This window comes from Pseudophryne corroboree, chromosome 1, assembly GCF_028390025.1.
Source record: "Pseudophryne corroboree isolate aPseCor3 chromosome 1, aPseCor3.hap2, whole genome shotgun sequence".
NCBI classification, from domain to species: Eukaryota; Metazoa; Chordata; class Amphibia; order Anura; family Myobatrachidae; genus Pseudophryne; species Pseudophryne corroboree.
Genome location: NC_086444.1, coordinates 568,756,378 through 568,776,264, shown reverse-complemented (window position 1 = coordinate 568,776,264; position 19,887 = coordinate 568,756,378). Strand labels below are relative to the sequence as shown.

General features: G+C 47.6%; 1 protein-coding gene across 1 annotated transcript in view; it reads left to right on the top strand.

Annotated features, from left to right (window-relative positions):
* Positions 1 to 19,887, top strand: part of CNTLN (centlein) — a 761,842-nt gene that overhangs the window by 333,840 nt on the left and 408,115 nt on the right. Inside the window, exon 13 of the mRNA XM_063954396.1 lies at positions 7,775 to 7,875. Within this exon, the coding sequence (XP_063810466.1) occupies positions 7,775 to 7,875 (101 nt within the window). The remainder of the gene's footprint in view (positions 1 to 7,774; positions 7,876 to 19,887) is intronic.

The window sequence follows — 19,887 nt, the reverse complement described above, 5'->3', positions numbered from 1 at the left end:
GCTACCTCTGTGTCGGCACTCGGCAGCCCGTCCATAATTGTATATACCAGTGACCTAACCGTGGTTTTTTTTTCTTTCTTTATACATACATACTAGTTACGAGTATACTATCTCTTTATCAACCAGTCTATATATTAGCAGCAGACACAGTACAGTGCGGTAGTTCACGGCTGTGGCTACCTCTGTGTCGGCACTCGGCAGCCCGTCCATAATTGTATATACCACCTAACCGTGTTTTTTTTTTTCTTTCTTTATACATACATACTAGTTACGAGTATACTATCTCTTTATCAACCAGTCTATATATTAGCAGCAGACACAGTACAGTGCGGTAGTTCACGGCTGTGGCTACCTCTGTGTCGGCACTCGGCAGCCCGTCCATAATTGTATATACCACCTAACCGTGTTTTTTTTTTCTTTCTTTATACATACATACTAGTTACGAGTATACTATCTCTTTATCAACCAGTCTATATATTAGCAGCAGACACAGTACAGTGCGGTAGTTCACGGCTGTGGCTACCTCTGTGTCGGCACTCGGCAGCCCGTCCATAATTGTATATACCACCTAACCGTGGTTTTTTTTTCTTTCTTTATACATACATACTAGTTACGAGTATACTATCTCTTTATCAACCAGTCTATATATTAGCAGCAGACACAGTACAGTGCGGTAGTTCACGGCTGTGGCTACCTCTGTGTCGGCACTCGGCAGCCCGTCCATAATTGTATATACCACCTAACCGTGTTTTTTTTCTTCTTTCTTTATACATACATACTAGTTACGAGTATACTATCTCTTTATCAACCAGTCTATATATTAGCAGCAGACACAGTACAGTGCGGTAGTTCACGGCTGTGGCTACCTCTGTGTCGGCACTCGGCAGCCCGTCCATAATTGTATATACCACCTAACCGTGTTTTTTTTTTCTTTCTTTATACATACATACTAGTTACGAGTATACTATCTCTTTATCAACCAGTCTATATATTAGCAGCAGACACAGTACAGTGCGGTAGTTCACGGCTGTGGCTACCTCTGTGTCGGCACTCGGCAGCCCGTCCATAATTGTATATACCACCTAACCGTGGTTTTTTTTTCTTTCTTTATACATACATACTAGTTACGAGTATACTATCTCTTTATCAACCAGTCTATATATTATCAGCAGACACAGTACAGTGCGGTAGTTCACGGCTGTGGCTACCTCTGTGTCGGCACTCGGCAGCCCGTCCATAATTGTATATACCACCTAACCGTGTTTTTTTTTTTCTTTCTTTATACATACATACTAGTTACGAGTATACTATCTCTTTATCAACCAGTCTATATATTAGCAGCAGACACAGTACAGTGCGGTAGTTCACGGCTGTGGCTACCTCTGTGTCGGCACTCGGCAGCCCGTCCATAATTGTATATACCACCTAACCGTGGTTTTTTTTTCTTTCTTTATACATACATACTAGTTACGAGTATACTATCTCTTTATCAACCAGTCTATATATTAGCAGCAGACACAGTACAGTGCGGTAGTTCACGGCTGTGGCTACCTCTGTGTCGGCACTCGGCAGCCCGTCCATAATTGTATACTAGTATCCAATCCATCCATCTCCATTGTTTACCTGAGGTGCCTTTTAGTTGTGCCTATTAAAATATGGAGAACAAAAATGTTGAGGTTCCAAAATTAGGGAAAGATCAAGATCCACTTCCACCTCGTGCTGAAGCTGCTGCCACTAGTCATGGCCGAGACGATGAAATGCCAGCAACGTCGTCTGCCAAGGCCGATGCCCAATGGCATAGTACAGAGCATGTCAAAACCAAAACACCAAATATCAGTAAAAAAAGGACTCCAAAACCTAAAATAAAATTGTCGGAGGAGAAGCGTAAACTTGCCAATATGCCATTTACCACACGGAGTGGCAAGGAACGGCTGAGGCCCTGGCCTATGTTCATGGCTAGTGGTTCAGCTTCACATGAGGATGGAAGCACTCAGCCTCTCGCTAGAAAACTGAAAAGACTCAAGCTGGCAAAAGCACCGCAAAGAACTGTGCGTTCTTTGAAATCCCAAATCCACAAGGAGAGTCCAATTGTGTCGGTTGCGATGCCTGACCTTCCCAACACTGGACGTGAAGAGCATGCGCCTTCCACCATTTGCACGCCCCCTGCAAGTGCTGGAAGGAGCACCCGCAGTCCAGTTCCTGATAGTCAGATTGATGATGTCAGTGTTGAAGTACACCAGGATGAGGAGGATATGGGTGTTGCTGGCGCTGGGGAGGAAATTGACCAGGAGGATTCTGATGGTGAGGTGGTTTGTTTAAGTCAGGCACCCGGGGAGACACCTGTTGTCCGTGGGAGGAATATGGCCGTTGACATGCCAGGTGAAAATACCAAAAAAATCAGCTCTTCGGTGTGGAGGTATTTCACCAGAAATGCGGACAACAGGTGTCAAGCCGTGTGTTCCCTTTGTCAAGCTGTAATAAGTAGGGGTAAGGACGTTAACCACCTCGGAACATCCTCCCTTATACGTCACCTGCAGCGCATTCATAATAAGTCAGTGACAAGTTCAAAAACTTTGGGTGACAGCGGAAGCAGTCCACTGACCAGTAAATCCCTTCCTCTTGTAACCAAGCTCACGCAAACCACCCCACCAACTCCCTCAGTGTCAATTTCCTCCTTCCCCAGGAATGCCAATAGTCCTGCAGGCCATGTCACTGGCAATTCTGACGAGTCCTCTCCTGCCTGGGATTCCTCCGATGCATCCTTGCGTGTAACGCCTACTGCTGCTGGCGCTGCTGTTGTTGCCGCTGGGAGTCGATGGTCATCCCAGAGGGGAAGTCGTAAGCCCACTTGTACTACTTCCAGTAAGCAATTGACTGTTCAACAGTCCTTTGCGAGGAAGATGAAATATCACAGCAGTCATCCTACTGCAAAGCGGATAACTGAGGCCTTGGCATCCTGGGTGGTGAGAAACGTGGTTCCGGTATCCATCATTACTGCAGAGCCAACTAGAGACTTGTTGGAGGTACTGTGTCCCCGGTACCAAATACCATCTAGGTTCCATTTCTCTAGGCAGGCGATACCGAAAATGTACACAGACCTCAGAAAAAGAGTCACCAGTGTCCTAAAAAATGCAGCTGTACCCAATGTCCACTTAACCACGGACATGTGGACAAGTGGAGCAGGGCAGGGTCAGGACTATATGACTGTGACAGCCCACTGGGTAGATGTATGGACTCCCGCCGCAAGAACAGCAGCGGCGGCACCAGTAGCAGCATCTCGCAAACGCCAACTCTTTCCTAGGCAGGCTACGCTTTGTATCACCGCTTTCCAGAATACGCACACAGCTGAAAACCTCTTACGGCAACTGAGGAAGATCATCGCGGAATGGCTTACCCCAATTGGACTCTCCTGTGGATTTGTGGCATCGGACAACGCCAGCAATATTGTGTGTGCATTAAATCTGGGCCAATTCCAGCACGTCCCATGTTTTGCACATACCTTGAATTTGGTGGTGCAGAATTTTTTAAAAAACGACAGGGGCGTGCAAGAGATGCTGTCGGTGGCCAGAAGAATTGCGGGACACTTTCGGCGTACAGGCACCACGTACAGAAAACTGGAGCACCACCAAAAACTACTGAACCTGCCCTGCCATCATCTGAAGCAAGAAGTGGTAACGAGGTGGAATTCAACCCTCTATATGCTTCAGAGGTTGGAGGAGCAGCAAAAGGCCATTCAAGCCTATACAATTGAGCACGATATAGTAGGTGGAATGCACCTGTCTCAAGTGCAGTGGAGAATGATTTCAACGTTGTGCAAGGTTCTGATGCCCTTTGAACTTGCCACACGTGAAGTCAGTTCAGACACTGCCAGCCTGAGTCAGGTCATTCCCCTCATCAGGCTTTTGCAGAAGAAGCTGGAGGCATTGAAGGAGGAGCTAACACGGAGCGATTCCGCTAGGCACGTGGGACTTGTGGATGCAGCCCTTAATTCGCTTAACAAGGATTCACGGGTGGTCAATCTGTTGAAATCAGAGCACTACATTTTGGCCACCGTGCTCGATCCTAGATTTAAAGCCTACCTTGGATCTCTCTTTCCGGCAGACACAGGTCTGCTGGGGTTGAAAGACCTGCTGGTGACAAAATTGTCAAGTCAAGCGGAACGCGACCTGTCAACATCTCCTCCTTCACATTCTCCCGCAACTGGGGGTGCGAGGAAAAGGCTCAGAATTCCGAGCCCACCCGCTGGCGGTGATGCAGGGCAGTCTGGAGCGACTGCTGATGCTGACATCTGGTCCGGACTGAAGGACCTGACAACGATTACGGACATGTCGTCTACTGTCACTGCATATGATTCTCTCAACATTGATAGAATGGTGGAGGATTATATGAGTGACCGCATCCAAGTAGGCACGTCACACAGTCCGTACTTATACTGGCAGGAAAAAGAGGCAATTTGGAGGCCCTTGCACAAACTGGCTTTATTCTACCTAAGTTGCCCTCCCACAAGTGTGTACTCCGAAAGAGTGTTTAGTGCCGCCGCTCACCTTGTCAGCAATCGGCGTACGAGGTTACATCCAGAAAATGTGGAGAAGATGATGTTCATTAAAATGAATTATAATCAATTCCTCCGCGGAGACATTGACCAGCAGCAATTGCCTCCACAAAGTACACAGGGAGCTGAGATGGTGGATTCCAGTGGGGACGAATTGATAATCTGTGAGGAGGGGGATGTACACGGTGATATATCGGAGGGTGAAGATGAGGTGGACATCTTGCCTCTGTAGAGCCAGTTTGTGCAAGGAGAGATTAATTGCTTCTTTTTTTGGGGGGGTCCAAACCAACCCGTCATATCAGTCACAGTCGTGTGGCAGACCCTGTCACTGAAATGATGGGTTGGTTAAAGTGTGCATGTCCTGTTTTGTTTATACAACATAAGGGTGGGTGGGAGGGCCCAAGGACAATTCCATCTTGCACCTCTTTTTTCTTTTCTTTTTCTTTGCATCATGTGCTGATTGGGGAGGGTTTTTTGGAAGGGACATCCTGCGTGACACTGCAGTGCCACTCCTAGATGGGCCCGGTGTTTGTGTCGGCCACTAGGGTCGCTAATCTTACTCACACAGTCAGCTACCTCATTGCGCCTCTTTTTTTCTTTGCGTCATGTGCTGTTTGGGGAGGGTTTTTTGGAAGGGACATCCTGCGTGACACTGCAGTGCCACTCCTAGATGGGCCCGGTGTTTGTGTCGGCCACTAGGGTCGCTAATCTTACTCACACAGTCAGCTACCTCATTGCGCCTCTTTTTTTCTTTGCGTCATGTGCTGTTTGGGGAGGGTTTTTTGGAAGGGACATCCTGCGTGACACTGCAGTGCCACTCCTAGATGTGCCCGGTGTTTGTGTCGGCCACTAGGGTCGCTAATCTTACTCACACAGCTACCTCATTGCGCCTCTTTTTTTCTTTGCGTCATGTGCTGTTTGGGGAGGGTTTTTTGGAAGGGCCATCCTGCGTGACACTGCAGTGCCACTCCTAGATGGGCCCGGTGTTTATGTCGGCCACTAGGGTCGCTAATCTTACTCACACAGCTACCTCATTGCGCCTCTTTTTTTCTTTGCGTCATGTGCTGTTTGGGGAGGGTTTTTTGGAAGGGACATCCTGCGTGACACTGCAGTGCCACTCCTAGATGGGCCCGGTGTTTGTGTCGGCCACTAGGGTCGCTAATCTTACTCACACAGTCAGCTACCTCATTGCGCCTCTTTTTTTCTTTGCGTCATGTGCTGTTTGGGGAGGGTTTTTTGGAAGGGCCATCCTGCGTGACACTGCAGTGCCACTCCTAGATGGGCCCGGTGTTTGTGTCGGCCACTAGGGTCGCTAATCTTACTCACACAGCTACCTCATTGCGCCTCTTTTTTTCTTTGCGTCATGTGCTGTTTGGGGAGGGTTTTTTGGAAGGGCCATCCTGCGTGACACTGCAGTGCCACTCCTAGATGGACCCGGTGTTTGTGTCGGCCACTAGGGTCGCTAATCTTACTCACACAGCTACCTCATTGCGCCTCTTTTTTTCTTTGCGTCATGTGCTGTTTGGGGAGGGTTTTTTGGAAGGGACATCCTGCGTGACACTGCAGTGCCACTCCTAGATGGGCCCGGTGTTTGTGTCGGCCACTAGGGTCGCTTATCTTACTCACACAGCGACCTCGGTGCAAATTTTAGGACTAAAAATAATATTGTGAGGTGTGAGGTATTCAGAATAGACTGAAAATGAGTGTAAATTATGGTTTTTGAGGTTAATAATACTTTGGGATCAAAATGACCCCCAAATTCTATGATTTAAGCTGTTTTTTAGTGTTTTTGGAAAAAAACACCCGAATCCAAAACACACCCGAATCCGACAAAAAAAATTTGGTGAGGTTTTGCCAAAACGCGTTCGAACCCAAAACACGGCCGCGGAACCGAACCCAAAACCAAAACACAAAACCCGAAAAATTTCAGGCGCTCATCTCTAGTATTAACCTGGAGAAGGCATAAGGAAGTGATAAACCAGTGATATGTGCAAGGTGATAAACGCAACAGCCAATCTGCTCCAATATGTAAATTAACAGTTAGGATCTGATTGGCTGGTGCCTTTATCACCTTGCGCATATCACTGGTTTATCACTTTCTTATGGCTTCTCCAGGTTAATACATCTGCCCCAATGGTTGGGTTCTGCGCAGGCTGTGGCCATCAGGGTGGTGCCACTTATGTTTTCTTGACAGCGTGGCTGCTATTGATGGCAAAAAAAAAATAATAGAATTAAAAAAAATTGTCACCGGCCAAATCTTCCACTTAAATAGCGAATTAGAAAAAAAATAATAATAATTCTGTATATATAATGGAAAAAGATATCAGAGGACATAGCATTTAACCAAAATAGTCTTTTTTCAACCTCACCAACTATGTTACTATGTGTGTGTGTGTGTGTGTGTGTGTGTGTGTATGTATGTATATATATATATATATATATATATTCTTTTGAGAATAACATCAATATTTCCGAAATATTAGTCATCTGTTATATCGATAGTGATGGAAGTGAGACGCTGGGGCACTGTTAAATTTATGCTTCTCGGACACTGCTCCTTTCTGCAGCCACCATGTGTACACAGGGGCAGAGCAGCTCCTTTCATTAGGTTTCACACAAGCACACAGAGCCGGTGTCTGCAGAGTGTGTCAGCCGCCGGGTATACGCATGGACACTGCGGCACATTGCCTTAGTCATCCTCAGTGACTGCTCCTACCTGCAACCCACCTGGTGGTAGGTACTGACCACTGCATATTGGGATTACCTCACAAGATTTGACCTTTTGGTGAAGCGCTGACGCAGTAATCTAGCCATCACAATTTGGCCCTTGTCACTTTGCCTGCTTTCAGCACATCAACTTCAACAAGTGAGTGTTCAATTGCTGCCAAATATATTCCATCCCTTGATGAGAGACAGAGAGAGAGAGAGGAAGTGAGTGTGTCTGTGTGGATTAAGAAATTTATACTATCTCCTGTTAATAATGTAAGGGATAAATTGATTATTTTTAAATGCTAACTTCTAAGCCATATGGTACATATAAAATACCTTTTTTAAAGCTTAGAATATGCAAAAAAACATATTTTCTCCATCTACAATAATCTGTCATATGTCAGTCTTGCACTAAGTAAAGAACATAAGGATTTTGTATTCTACATGTTCTGCGCTTAAAGTTTTATTGCCACTTTCCAGTGATTTAATGACCATTATGTGAATCTCTTACAGAATGAATTTGGAAGAAGAAATAGATCAACTTAAAGTGCAGATATCAGTAGACAGAGCAATGATACAAGAACTGAATGTTTGTCTTCAGCAAGAACGTGAAGGTATTTGCTTTCTTCTTTTACACAGTGACTCTAGCTTTCACTGCTGCCAGCCTTTCTGCCAGAAAATGCTGGTATTTGCAGTTCCACATCAAAAGGGAGACTCACAGGTTACCTATACTTGGTTATAGTCTACTGCAAATATGGTGGGGTCATGCACGTATGTGACAGGGCTCACCCTACAGGCTAATCAACCTGTGTTAGCTGCCAGTGGTGTGCCTGTGGATGTGCGTATGCACTGCAAACACACAGCCATGACCCATAGGATCACAAGTATGCAAGCTCTCCCGCAAGCGGATCACAACCAGGAGCAAATAATCTTAATCAAGGCACATTTGACCCGCAACCCTTTCATGGGTAAGATGAGCCCTGCCACATCTGTACCTTACATTAGCACAAAGTGCTGATCATAATGGCAGTACGGATGGTGTAATGGTTAGCAATACTGTCTCACAGCACTGAGGTCATGGGTTCGATTCCCACCATGGCCCTAACTGTGTGGAGTTTGTATATTCTCCCCGTACTTGTGTGGGTTTCCTCCAGGTACTCCGGTTTCCTCTCACAATCCAAAAATATACTTGTTTTTTAATTAGCTCTCAACAAAATTAACCCTAGTGTGAATGTGTGTGTGTGTGTGTGTGTGTGTGTGTACATGTGAGAGGGAACATAGTCTGTAAGCTCCACTGGGGCAGGGACTGATGTGAATAGGCAAGTATTCTCTGGAAAGCGCTGCGGAATATGTGTGCGTTATGTAAATAACTGGTAATAATAATAATAATAATGGGATGGTATCCTGGCAGGCGGTATCCCCACAGTGAGAATGACAGTGGCATCCTGACGGATCCTGGTAATTTTTTAACCTTAACCCAGCCCTCCCACAGCCTAACCCTCACCCTCATCCTAGTGCCTAACCCTAATACTTACCGTCAGCATTCTGATTATCTGGATCCTGACTGCATACCATCATAATTGCTCCTTTAAACCTGCAGTACCTGTTACTGCATATATACTGTATATTGTACCTAATACACATTGACGTCAGAATCACCAGAAAGAGGATATTACTCTTAGAGTGTGATGTACTATACTTGCACTTATCTTGCCACTATAGGTCTTCTTGTTTCGCCTCTTATCCAGGTGAAGCAGGAAGCAATAACACAAAACTCCCTCTTCCAGCGATACATGCAAGACCCACAGCTCATCAGCCTAGTGCTGATGGTGCCACATTTTGCCTCCTGGGCAGCCCCGCTGCACAATAATAATAATAATAATTTTATATTTATAGTGCTTTTCTCCAGCAGGACTCAAGTCGCTTTACAAGCATCAATAAATTCCACAGGTTACATAACCCATCCATGAAAGATACCAGGCGAGGCAGCCATTTTGGGTATACTACATAGGTTACCCTGAGTGGAATAGGCAATACCTAGAAGAGATGACACAAAATGGGGAAGTTGCAGTGTACTGCAGATCGAAGCAGAACCCTTACATAACCATCAGTTCCAAGTATTATTCATTCCTCTCACGGGTGTACCAGGTTCATTCATGACAAATTGTAAACATGCTAGATCTGCCATCGGCTGTACATGCAGCTCAATCTGGTGATGTCGCAAACGATGCCATGCTGCCCCGCTTTGTCACATCCAACATGGGCAAGTGTATATCCACTTGCTGTTGTCGGCACCCACCGCAGCCGATATCGTCGGGTACACACATCTAGTGTGTAATCTGCATAAGAGAAGCAAAACCATAAAAAGACACCTTTGTCTCATCTTTCATTAGGAAACGTAAAAAAAACCCCATTAAATGTTTACATCAATATTAAACGTATACTGTATTTCTCATACGTCCTAGAGGATGCTGGGGACTCCAAAAGGACCATGGGGTATAGACGGATCCGCAGGAGCTTGGGCACACTATAAAGACTTAAACTGGGTGTGAACTGGCTCCTCCCTCTATGCCCCTCCTCCAGACCACAGTTAGACTTTGTGCCCAGGAGTGATGGGTCACACACTAGGGGAGCTCTCCTGAGTTTCTCTGAAAGACTTTATGTTAGGTTTGTTATTTTCAGGGAGACCTGCTGGCTACAGGCTCCCTGCAGCGTGGGAGTGAGGGGAGAGAAGCAGGACCTACTTCTTCTTAGTTTAAAGGCTCTGCTTCTCGGCTACTGGACACCATTAGCTCCAGAGGGTTCGATCACTTGGTGCGCCTAGCTGCTTGTACCCGGAGCCACGCTGTCACCCCCCCTCACAGAAGCCAGAAGAAAGAAGCCGGGTGAGTATTGGAAGAAAAGAAGACTTCAGTGACGGCAGAAGACTTCAGTAACGGAGGTAACAGCAGCTGTAGTGCTGCGCTCCATGCTCCCACACACCAACGTCTCTGGCAGGGTGCAGGGCGCTGGGGGGGAGCGCCCCGGGGGCATGTTGCTGAGGGTCTAGGAGCTGGCGGGGGGACATATTTAGGTGCCCGGCACCGGGTATGGTCACCCCGCCAGTGTGCCGCAGGGGGGAGCAACGGCGGTAGTGCTGCGCTCCCTGCTCCCACACACACCATCACCTGCAGGGTGCAGGGCGCTGGGGGGGGAGCGCCCTGGGCAGTATATTTATACATATATATATATATATATTGTGTACTTTACTGGCGGGTGGACATCCTTCGGTGCCCGCCCCGCCAGTACGCCGCGAGTGGGAGGGAGCAGCAGCGGTAGCGCTGCGCTCCCCGCTCCTAAACGCTATCGGCCTGCAGGGTGCAGGGCGCTGGGGGGGGGGAGCGCCCTGGGCAGTATATATATGTATTTGTGTTTTGTACTTCACTGGCGGGGGGTCATCCTTCGGTGTCCACCCTGCCAGTACGCCGCAAGCAGCGGAGCAGCAGCGGTAGCGCTGCGCTCCCTGCTCCCGTACACCAGAAGCCTGCAGGGTGCAGGGCGCTGGGGGGGGAGCGCGCTGACCAGCATTTAGTGAATGATCCCGGGCGGGGGGAACATACCCGGACACCGGGTGTCTTCACCCCGCCGGGGCACCGCACGTACACGCTGCGCTCCACGGCTCCCACACACCAACGGAGAGAAGCAGCCCTACTCTCTGAGTGCAGGTCCTGCTTCTTAGGCTACTGGACACCATTAGCTCCAGAGGGATTGGTACGCAGGATCTCACCCTCGCCGTCCGTCCCAGAGCCGCGCCGCCGTCCCCCTCGCAGAGCCGGAAGATAGAAGCCTGGTGAGTATGAGAAGAAAAGAAGACTTCATGATCTTCACTGAGGTAACGCACAGCACTGCAGCTGTGTGCCATTGCTCCCATACACCTCGCACACTCCGGTCACTGTAAGGGTGCAGGGCGCAGAAGGGGGGGCGCCCTGGGCAGCAATATAAACCTCTTATTTGGCAAAAGGAGCACATATACAGCTGGACACTGTATATATGCAGGAGCCCCCGCCAATTTTACACTTTTAGCGGGACAGAAGCCCGCTGTCGAGGGGGTGGGGCTTCTCCCTCAGCACTCACCAGCGCCATGTTTTTCTCCACAGCACCGCTGAGAGGAAGCTCCCCGGACTCTCCCCTGCTTATACCACGGTAGATGAGAGGGTTTTAAAGAAGAGGGGGGGGCACATAATTCGGCGCAGATAATAACAGCGCTACTGGGTAAACATTAAATTGCTGTGTTTTTTCCTGGGTCATATAGCGCTGGGGTGTGTGCTGGCATACTCTCTCTCTGTCTCTCCAAAGGGCCTTGTGGGGGAATTATCTTCAGATAAGCATACCCTGAGTGTGTGGTGCCTTGGATTCCCACTAGATCACCAGGAAACCAGTAAGTGCACGTTCTCACATTTATAAATGCACTGTACATATATATACATTTTGTGGATGGTGCCCTACACCAGACTTTAATCACTGCACAGTTCTGCAGCTGGGGATCTGCTTTCCCCAGCTCAGCAGTGCTGTACACACAAACACTTTTACAATACAGTCCATTACTTTACACAATTCCATTTTGTACCTGTGACCAGCGCTCAGTGTGGGTTTCACGAAGTTATCCTGGCAGCTGGTTAACCCTTAACCCTACTGAGTGTCCTCTGCGCTGGGGGTCCAGGAGGCTGGCTCTTCCTGTCCCCCAGCATACATCATTTGTAGTGCCAGAGCGCCGGGAGAGGAACTCCTGGTCCCCAGGAGTTGACAGTCACAGTCCTGCAACTCCGGGACTGGTTCCGGCTGCAGTGGATGGTAATGCACAGATTTAACCCCACCCCCACTGGCCCTTTCCCCCGTCTGGGCTGCTACGGCCCTCTTCACCCCTGGTGTAGTATCATACAGCATTACCACCTTGTGCTGTGGCTAGTGGTGCCTGGGACTAGTCATTTAAATAAGCATTTTTTACAACACCCACCGTTAGTACATTTTAAATGGCTCCTAGCGCCTATTGTCCTTAAAAAAAAAAAAAAAAAAGTGCTGCAGCTACATGGCTTAACCCCTGCAGTGCCGTGGCCTCCATTAAAAACGTTGGTCAGGGGTCTCCGGCCTCATCAACCAACATTTGTTCATTTAAATTTTATAAGGAATACTAAGGGACAGTTTGCAATTCAAACTTATCTCATGCTAGACATTAGTTTTGCTCCCCATCCATTCTTCAAAGTGAAAGTTTTCATATGGTAAACTTCTTTTTTTATTTTTTTTATTTATACTACACTTATTGTAAAAATTAACAGCTGAATTGAATTTGCATCGGCTGTGTGTCTTACTTTAAGTGAGATGTAAATGTATTCAGCAGTAGTGAGCTGTGGGACTTGATTGAGAAATACAGTACCTTGGAGATAAACAAAGGATATTAATGTAATTGTACCTATTCTACCCTGCTGTGTGTTTAATGTTTTACCTGTCTTAGATTGTAACATCTTTTGAATAATGCTTAATTTAGTTTACACACATACTTTTTAATTGGCCTTGACACGATCCCGAGACAAAAGAAATCTCTAATTCAGTATAACAAACATGCTCGTCACTGCTTATACCCAGAGGAAAGTGAATTTGTGGAGCAGAGTGATACTTTCGTCTACTGCTTTGTTTCTAAATCAAAAGTTTTCCTGATTAATCCAGTATATTTGCGTAAGGTTTCAAATTATTCTTTAAGCAAATTTAGCCAGGAACAAGGTGTTTTGTTTTTACCAGGGCAAATGTCACAGGTCATCTTGCAAATGTTGTTAATTAGAATAGCTCGTATTTTGTGGTGTGTAACGATGAGTTTTACAGCTGACTATGGGGGTAATTCCAAGCTGATCGCAGCAGGAAATTTTTTAGCAGTTGGGCAAAACCATGTGCACTGCAGGGGGTGCAGATATAACATTTGCAGAGAGAGTTAGATTTGGGTGGGCAATTTTGTTTCTGTGCAGGGTAAATACTGGCTGCTTTATTTTTACACTGCAATTTAGATTGCAGATTGAACTCACCACACCCAAATCTATCTCTCTGTACACGTTATATCTGCCTCCTCTGCAGTGCACATGGTTTTGCCCAACTGCTAAAAAATTTCCTGCTGCGATCAACTTGGAATTACCCCCTATGTTTTGTGCTACATTTTGAAGATTTAAATTTTTTTGCAACAAAATTTTACACTGTTATAACTCTAAACATGCTGGTAAGCAGCATCTTTACAGTTATAGCACCTGCACTGGTGAAATGCTGTAAGTAGCATTTCAGCCATGACAGGATACTGGCAGTGGCATGATGAGGTTGACATAGTGATTGGTGACATTGTCACTGTTGACCTACTGACCACATACCTAAGATCAGTGAATTTCAACCTTTTTCAAACTCGCGGCACACAATATTTTAAAATTGCCAAGTCATCTCGTCAGTTTTTTCTTTATCAAATATATAATAAAAAAAATCCGCCTATATTTAATGTGTTTTTTGTTATTTCCATTTTTCCTGAAAAGATACAGTTCTGTGTAAAAGATTTAGGCAGGTGTGGGGAAAAAATGCTGCAAAGTAGGAATGCTTTCAAAAATATAAGTGTTAGTAGTTTTTTTTTATCAATTAACAAAAGGCAAAGTGAATGAACAGAAGAGAAATCTAAATCAAATCAATATTTGCTCTGAAGAATGTATGCTGTTTTGAAGGCAAAGGGTGGTCACACCAAATATTGCTTTGATTTAGATTTCTCTACTTTGCATTTTGTTAATTGATAAAAATAAACTAATTAACACTTGTATTTTTGAAAGTTTACTTACTTAGGGTTCACTACGATATGCCGGCGGTCGGGCTCCCGGCGACCAGCATACCGGCGCTGGGAGCCCGACCGCAGGTTTACCGACAGTGTGGCGAGCGCAAATGAGCCCCTTGCGGGCTCGCTACGCTCGCCGCGCTACGGGCACGGTGGCGCGCTCCGCGAGCTACACTATTTTATTCTCCCTCCAGGGGGGGCGTGGACCCCCACGAGGGAGAATAAGTGTCGGTATGCCGGCTGTCGGGATCCCGGTGCCGGTATACTGTGCGCTGGGATCACGTCAGTCGGCATACTGAAGACCACCCCTTACTTATGCAGCATTTTTTTTCACGCCTGCCTAAAACTTTTGCACAGTACTGTATATTTGAAAACATGTACTGGATAAAGTAAGTCCTATGAGTAGAGCATATTGTCCCCTACAGGAAAACACATTGCCCTGCACGGGAAAAAAAAAGGTTGTCCCCCACAGATAAAATAATAAAACACATTAATTATTCCCCCCCCCCCCAAAAAAAATAAAAATAAATAAATAACAAAACAACCTGTCCTGTCTGTCGGAGAGAAGAGAGAGTCGAGTCCCCTCGACGTCCTTCAGCTGCAAACTGCAAAGACACCAAGCAGTGACTGCAGCAATACAGAGCAGTGAGCACTGGCGGGTGGGTTGGTATGCGGCTGTGTGACCTATGATGCCACACCACGTGTCTCCATACGTCACGGCTCATGCTGCTGTTGAGCTGTCCAGAACAGTCAATCGTCTGTGCCCGAAATTAGATACTGGTCATGCAGCTGCTGTGCCCGTCAGTCATGATTGCTGCAGCACAGCGTCTGCACACTGGCAGGCATGGCTCTGCTTCTCCCTCTGCACACCTGAGAATCGCTTTTAGCATTAAAAAACACTGTTGTAGAAAGATTTTTCTCTTACGTCTTAGAGGATGCTGGGGACTCCGTAAGGACCATGGGGTATAGACGGGCTCCGCAGGAGATATGGGCACTATAAAGAACTTTAGAATAGGTGTGCACTGGCTCCTCCCTCTATGCCCCTCCTCCAGACCTCAGTTAGATCCTGTGCCCAGAGGAGACTGGGTGCACTACAGGGGAGCTCTCCTGAGTTTCTCTGATAAAGAATTTTGTTAGGATTTTTATTTTCAGGGAGCACTGCTGGCAACAGGCTCCCTGCATCGTGGGACTGAGGAGAGAGAAGCAGACCTACTTAAGTGATAGGCTCTGCTTCTTAGGCTACTGGACACCATTAGCTCCAGAGCGAGTCGGAACGCAGGTCTCCCCTCGCTGTTCGTCCCAGATCCGCGCCGCCGTTGTCCTCGCAGAGCCAGAAGATAGAAGCCGGGTGAGTATAAGAAGAAAAGAAGACTTCAAGGCTGCAGAAGACTTCAGATCTTCACTGAGGTAAGCGCACAGCGGTAACGCTGCGCGCGATTGCTCCCACACACTACACACACTAGCGGGCACTGATGGGTACAGGGAGCAGGGGGTGCGCCCTGGGCAGCAATAAAAACCCCTAATTCTGGCATTATAAGGTTAGACATGGTGGAGGCAGTAATTCTATAAACCCCCCACCAGTTTTGTGATATTTTGAGCGGGACCGAAGCCCGCCGCTGAGGGGGCGGAGCTTGGTCCCTCAGCACTAACCAGCGCCTTTTTCTCCACAGAGATCTGCAGAGAAGCTGGCTCCCCGGTCTTTCCCCTGCTAAACACTGTGACACAGGGCTGAAAAGAGGAGGGGGGGGGGGGGGGGGCACTTGTAAGGCGCAGTGAGTGTATTAACACAGTGATTAAGATAAAATCGTTATTATCTGGGAGATTATTTTCCAGTGTCAGTTGGCGCTGGGTGTGTGCTTGCATACTCTCTCTCTGTCTCTCCAAAGGGCCTTATTGGGGACTGTCTCCTTATAACTATATCCCTGTGTGTGTGGGGGTGTCGGTACGAGTGTGTCGGCATGTCTGATGCGGAAGGCTCAGCTAAGGAGGAGGTGGAGCAGATGATTGTTGTGTCTCCGTCGGCAACGCCGACTCATGATTGGATGGACATGTGGAATGTTTTATCTGCAAATGTGACCTTATTACATAAGAGATTGGACAAAGCAGAGTCCAGAGAAAAAGCTGTGAGTCAATCTACCGCTTCGACTGGGTCACCGTGCCCTACTGGGTCTCAAAAACGTCCCCTATAGCAGACACTGATACCGACACGGATTCTGACTCCAGTGTCGACTACGAGGTTACACCCAAGGGTGGCCAAAAGTATTCATTATATGATTATTGCAATAAAAGATGTTTTGCATATCACAGATGACCCCTCGGTCCCTGACACGAGGGTGGCATGTATAAGGAAAAGAAACCTGAGGTAACCTTTCCCCCATCCCATGAGCTTAACGAGTTATTTGATAAAGCTTGGGAAACTCCTGATAAAAAACTACAGATTCCCAAAAGGATTCTTATGGCGTATCCTTTCCCTGCACAGGACAGGGTACGTTGGGAATCCTCACCCAGGGTGGACAAGGCTTTAACACGCCTGTCCAAGAAGGTCGCGCTACCGTCTCCGGACACGGCAGCCCTCAAGGATCCTGCTGATCGCAGACAGGAAACTACTTTAAAGTCTATTTATGCGCATACAGGTGCTTTGCTCAGACCGGCAATAGCATCAGCATGGGTGTGTAGTGCAGTTGCAGCTTGGACAAATACCTTGTCAGCTGACCTTGATACCCTAGACAAGGATACCATTTTATTGACCTTAGGCCACATTAAAGATGCAGTCTTATATATGAGGGGCGCTCAAAGAGATGTTGGGCTGCTGTGTTCGAGAGCCAACGCCATGGCGATTTCTGCTAGGCGAGCCCCGTGGACCCGCCAATGGACGGGTGATGCCGACTCAAAGAAGCATATGGAGGTTTTGCCATACAAAGGTGAAGTTTTATTGGGGAAGGTCTCGCGGACCTGGTTGCCACAGCTACCGCGGGTAAATCTACCTTTTTGCCTTTTGTTCCCCCACAGCAAAAGAAAACTCCACAACATCAGATGCAGTCCTTTCGGTCGCATAAGTCCAGAAGAGGTCGGGGCTCATCTTTCCTCGCCAGAGGTAAGGGTAGAGGAAAGAGAGCACCTGCTCCAGCTAGTTCCCAGCTTCTACTAAATCCACCGCATGGCGCTGGGGCTCCACTGAGGGAGTCCACACCGGTGGGGGCACGTCTTCGACTCTTCAGCCAGGTCTGGGTTCTGTCAGATGTGGATCCTTGGGCGATGGATATTGTATCCCAAGGCTACACACTGGAATTCGAAGAGGTGCCCCCTCACCGATTTTTCAAGTCGGCCTTGCCAGCTTCTTCCCCAGAGAGGGAAGTAGTGTTAGCTACAATTCAAAAGCTGTGTCAACAGCAAGTGATTGTCAAGGTTCCCCTAGTCCAACAGGGGAAAGGGTACTATTCGACCCTGTTCGTGGTCCCGAAGCCGGATGGTTCGGTCAGACCCATTTTAAATCTAAAATCCCTAAACCTGTACTTGAAAAAGTTCAAATTCAAGATGGAATCGCTCCGGGCTATGATCTCCAGTCTGGAAGGGGGGGATTTTATGGTGTCACTCGACATAAAGGATGCATACCTTCATGTCCCCATATATCCTCCTCATCAGGCGTACCTGAGATTCGCTGTACGGGACTGTCATTACCAGTTTCAGACGTTGCCGTTTGGGCTTTCCACGGCCTGAGGATTTTCACCAAGGTGATGGCGGAGATGATGGTGCTCCTGCGCAGGCAGGGAGTCACAATTATCCCATACTTGGACGATCTCCTGATAAAAGCAAGATCGAGAGATCAATTGCAGATGAGCGTGTCGCTCTCCCTGAGAGTGCTACAACAACACGGTTGGATTCACAATCTGCCAAAGTCACAATTGATTCCAACGACTCAACTATCATTCCTAGGCATGATTCTGGACACGGAACAGAAGAGGGTTTTTCTCCCTATGGAAAAAGCCCAGGACCTCCAGAACATGGTCAGAGACTTGCTAAAACCAAAAAGAGTGTCTGTTCATCAATGCACTCGAGTTCTGGGGAAAATGGTGGCAGCCTACGAGGCCATCCCCTTCGACAGGTTTCATGCAAGGACGTTTCAGTGGGACCTACTGGACAAGTGGTCAGGGTCCCATCTACTAATACATCAGAAGATAAGCCTGTCCCCCCGGGCCAGGGTGTCTCTCCTGTGGTGGCTGCAAAGTGCTCACCTTCTAGAAAGTCGCAGGTTCGGCATTCAAGACTGGGTTCTGGTGACCACGGACGCGAGCCTTCGAGGATGGGGAGCAGTCACACATGGAAGACATTTTCAGGGACTGTGGTCAAGCCAGGAGGCTTGTCTACACATCAACGTACTGGAATTGAGGGCCATATACAACGGCCTACGACAAGCGGAGAATCTTCTTCACGACCTACCGGTTCTGATTCAATCAGACAACGTCACAGCCGTGGCTCATGTAAACTGCCAAGGCGGGACAAGGAGCAGAGTGGCAATGGCGGAAGCCACCAGGATTTTTCGCTGGGCGGAATATCACGTAAGCGCTCTGTCAGCGGTCTTCATTCCGGGAGTGGATAACTGGGAAGCAGACTTCCTCAGCAGACACGATCTCCATCCAGGAGAGTGGGGACTTCATCAAGACGTTTTTACAGAGATAACAAGTCTTTGGGGAATTCCTCACATAGACATGATGGCGTCACGCCTCAACAAGAAGCTTCGGAGGAATTGTGCCAGGTCAAGGAACCCTCAGGCAGTAGCGGTAGACGCCCTGGTGACACCTTGGGTGTTTCAGTCGGTCTATGTGTTCCCCCCTCTTCCTCTTATCTCAAAAATATTGATAATCATAACACAATAAAGAGTGAAAACAATCCTCATTGTTCCAGATTGGCCTCGAAGGGCCTGGTATTCAGATCTTCAGGAGATGCTCACAGAAGATCCATGGCCTCTTCCTCTCAGGGAGGACCTGTTACAACAGGGGCCCTGCGTGTTCCAAGACTTACCGCGGTTATGTTTGACGGCATGGCGGTTGAACACCGAATCCTAGCTGGGAAAGGTATTCCGGAGGAAGTCATCCCTACTCTGATAAAGGCTAGGAAGGAGGTGACGGCAAAACATTATCACCGTATCTGGAGGAAATATGTTTCTTGGTGTGAAGCCAAGAATGCTCCTACGGAAGATTTCCATCTGGGCCGTTTTCTCCACTTTCTACAGACAGGAGTGGATATGGGCCTAAAATTAGGCTCCATTAAGGTACAGATTTAGGCCCTGTCTATTTTCTTTCAGAAGGAATTGGCTTCTCTCCCAGAAGTCCAGACTTTTGTGATGGGAGTGCTGCACATCGAGCCTCCTTTTGTGCCCCCAGTGGCACCTTGGGACCTTAACGTGGTGTTGCGGTTCCTGAAGTCTCACTGGTTTGAGCCTCTTCAAACGGTTGAATTGAAATTTCTCACTTGGAAGGTGGTCATGTTGTTGGCCTTGGCATCTGCAAGGCGGGTGTCCGAATTGGCGGCCTTGTCTCACAAGAGCCCCTATTTGACCTTCCATGTGGATAGAGCAGAGTTGAGGACTCGTCCTCAATTTTTGCCTAAGGTGGTTTCTTCATTTCATATGAACCAACCTATTGTGGTGCCTGTGGCTGCGGGTGACTTGGAGGATTCCAAGTCCCTGGATGTAGTCAGGGCCTTAAAAATCTATGTAGCCAGGACGGCTCGGGTTAGGAAAACAGAAGCAGTGTTTGTCCTGTATGCAGCCAACAAAGTTGGCGCTCCTGCTTCGAAGCAG